The sequence below is a fragment of the Corvus brachyrhynchos genome, unplaced genomic scaffold (assembly GCF_000691975.1).
Source record: "Corvus brachyrhynchos isolate BGI_N302 unplaced genomic scaffold, ASM69197v1 scaffold47, whole genome shotgun sequence".
NCBI classification, from domain to species: Eukaryota; Metazoa; Chordata; class Aves; order Passeriformes; family Corvidae; genus Corvus; species Corvus brachyrhynchos.
In genome coordinates this window covers 1,537,290-1,539,355 of record NW_008239292.1, presented here as the reverse complement: position 1 = coordinate 1,539,355, position 2,066 = coordinate 1,537,290, and the positions used below count along the sequence as shown (strand labels likewise).

Genomic DNA, 2,066 nt, shown 5'->3' with positions numbered 1-2,066 from the left:
CAGCCACCGCTCTGGAGAAGGAGACTCGTGCCAAAGGAGCAGCTATCCCAAATATCCCCTAGCAGCAACGTGGCGCCACGCAGCTGGGAATAAAGTCTTTGTTCCCACCCCAATCCAGCTGGATTCTCCCACCCTGCAGCCATCCCCAGGGGCTGGAAACTGGGGGAAAACACACACGGGGCTGTGGGCAGGAGTGCCAATCCCGTTCCACATCCCTGTCCTTCCCCTCGCACCTCGTTCCAGGCCGTGGCCACCTCTCAGTGCTTCCTCCAGGGTAAATTGGGGGCTGAGACCCACAGGAGGGGAGTCAGGAAGAGTCCGGGTCAGACTCTGGGAAGGTTTTGTCATTCCCAATCCATGAAAAACGCCGTGGGGGAAGCCGAGCCCACCCACCTGGGGGGGGTTTATGTGTAAAACTTCATCTCCGCCTCCACGCAGTCGAAGAAGAGGTCAGCCAGTTCCTCCGGGCAGGGGGTCACGGTGCCCTCCAGCAGCTCCTTCATCCCCTCCAGGCCCTGCTTCTCCAGCTCCTGCAGCGTCTCCAGGAGCTTCTGGCCCCGCTCCTGGCGGGATCAGGGTGGGATCAGACAACTCGGGCAGTCTGATCCAATCCAGGGTGGGATCAGAGAGCTCAGGGAGTTTGATCCCATCCCAGGGTGGGGTCTGTGGGGTCTGTGGGGTCTGTGGGGTCTGTGATACCTGGTCCTGCTCCATGAGCTCCAGCGCCGCCTGATGCCGGCGGTAGAGCTCGTGCCGCCGATCCACGGAGCTCTGGAATCTCGGGATCTGCTTGGCGGGATCCTGCAGGAAGGTCGGCGATCTCACCTGCGGCACCGGCTTGATGCCGGCCACGAACACGAAGGGCTTGAAGACAGACCTGGAGGGGAAGCTGGGATGAGAGAGCGGAATTCCTGGGAACGCCACTTCCCTGTCCCCACCACCAGCCTCACCTGGAGGGGTCAGGGGTGGCGGTGAAGAAGTGGACGCAGGGCAGGGCCGGGTCGCAGGGCAGCACGGACACCATGCTGCCGGCCGTGCGGAACCCCTCCGTGTCCACGCAGATGCCGCTCTCCTTGTCCCGCAGGATGGACATCAACGTCTCCGCCGTGATGTGCCCTGCAGGGACAGGCAGAGCCACCTCAGCACTGCCAGCTCGGCCGTGGGGAGTGGGGACACACTGGGGCGAGGCGTGGGTGGCCATCCCTGTCCCAGCCCTGGCCCCAGGAACTGGGGAGGTGCCAGCACAGAAGCAGCCCTCGGCGAGCCATGGGTGGCCATCCCTGTCGCCATCACTGTCCTTGTCCTGTCCCTGTCCCTGTCCTGTCCCCATTCCTGTCCCTGTCTTCTTCCCATTCCCACCCCTGTCCCTGTCCTGTCCCCATTCCTGTCTCTATCCCTGTCCTGTCCCCATTCCTGTCCCTGTCCAATTCCCATTCCCATCCCTGTCCCTGTCCTGTCCCCATTCCTGTCTCTATCCCTGTCCTGTCCCCATCCCTGTCCCTGTCCTGTCCCCATCCCTGTCCTGTTCCATCTCCATCCCTGTCCTGTCTCTATCCCTGTCCTCTTCCCATTCCCATCCCTGTCCCTGTCCTATCCCCATCCCTGTCCTGTTCCCATCTCCATCCCTGTGCTGTCCCCATCCCTGTCCTTGTCCCTGTCCTGTCCCTATCCCTGTCCCCATCCCTGTCCTGTTCCCATCTCCATCCCTGTCCCTGTCCTGTCCCCATCCCTGTCCTGTCCCCATTCCTGTCCCTATTCCTGTCCTGTCCCCATTCCTGTCCCTGTCCCTGTCCTCTTCCCATTCCCATCCCTGTCCCTGTCCTATCCCCATCCCTGTCCCTATCCCTGTCCTGTCCCCATCCCTGTCCTGTCCCTATCCCTGTCCCTGTCCCCATCCCCGTCCCCACCTGCGTGCTGCCGCAGCAGCTCCTTCCCGGCCTGGAACCGCGCCTTGGCCGCCTCCATGCGCGGGGGCTGCTTCTCCAGGGAGAAAACCTCGGCAAAGACGAACTCGCCGTCCCCGCTCCACCAGCCCCGGCTCCGCGCCCGCTCCCGCAGCCCCGGGT

At 63.4% G+C, this 2,066-nt stretch overlaps 1 protein-coding gene across 1 annotated transcript in view; it reads right to left on the bottom strand.

The window, feature by feature from the left end:
• Positions 1 to 2,066, bottom strand: part of SCRN2 (secernin 2) — a 4,520-nt gene that overhangs the window by 1,087 nt on the left and 1,367 nt on the right. The window contains exons 4-7 of the mRNA XM_017740510.1: positions 1,908 to 2,061; positions 951 to 1,116; positions 700 to 877; positions 394 to 563 (exon numbers count right to left, since the gene is read on the bottom strand). Of these exons, the coding sequence (XP_017595999.1) occupies positions 405 to 563; positions 700 to 877; positions 951 to 1,116; positions 1,908 to 2,061 (657 nt within the window). The 3' untranslated portion in view covers positions 394 to 404. The remainder of the gene's footprint in view (positions 1 to 393; positions 564 to 699; positions 878 to 950; positions 1,117 to 1,907; positions 2,062 to 2,066) is intronic.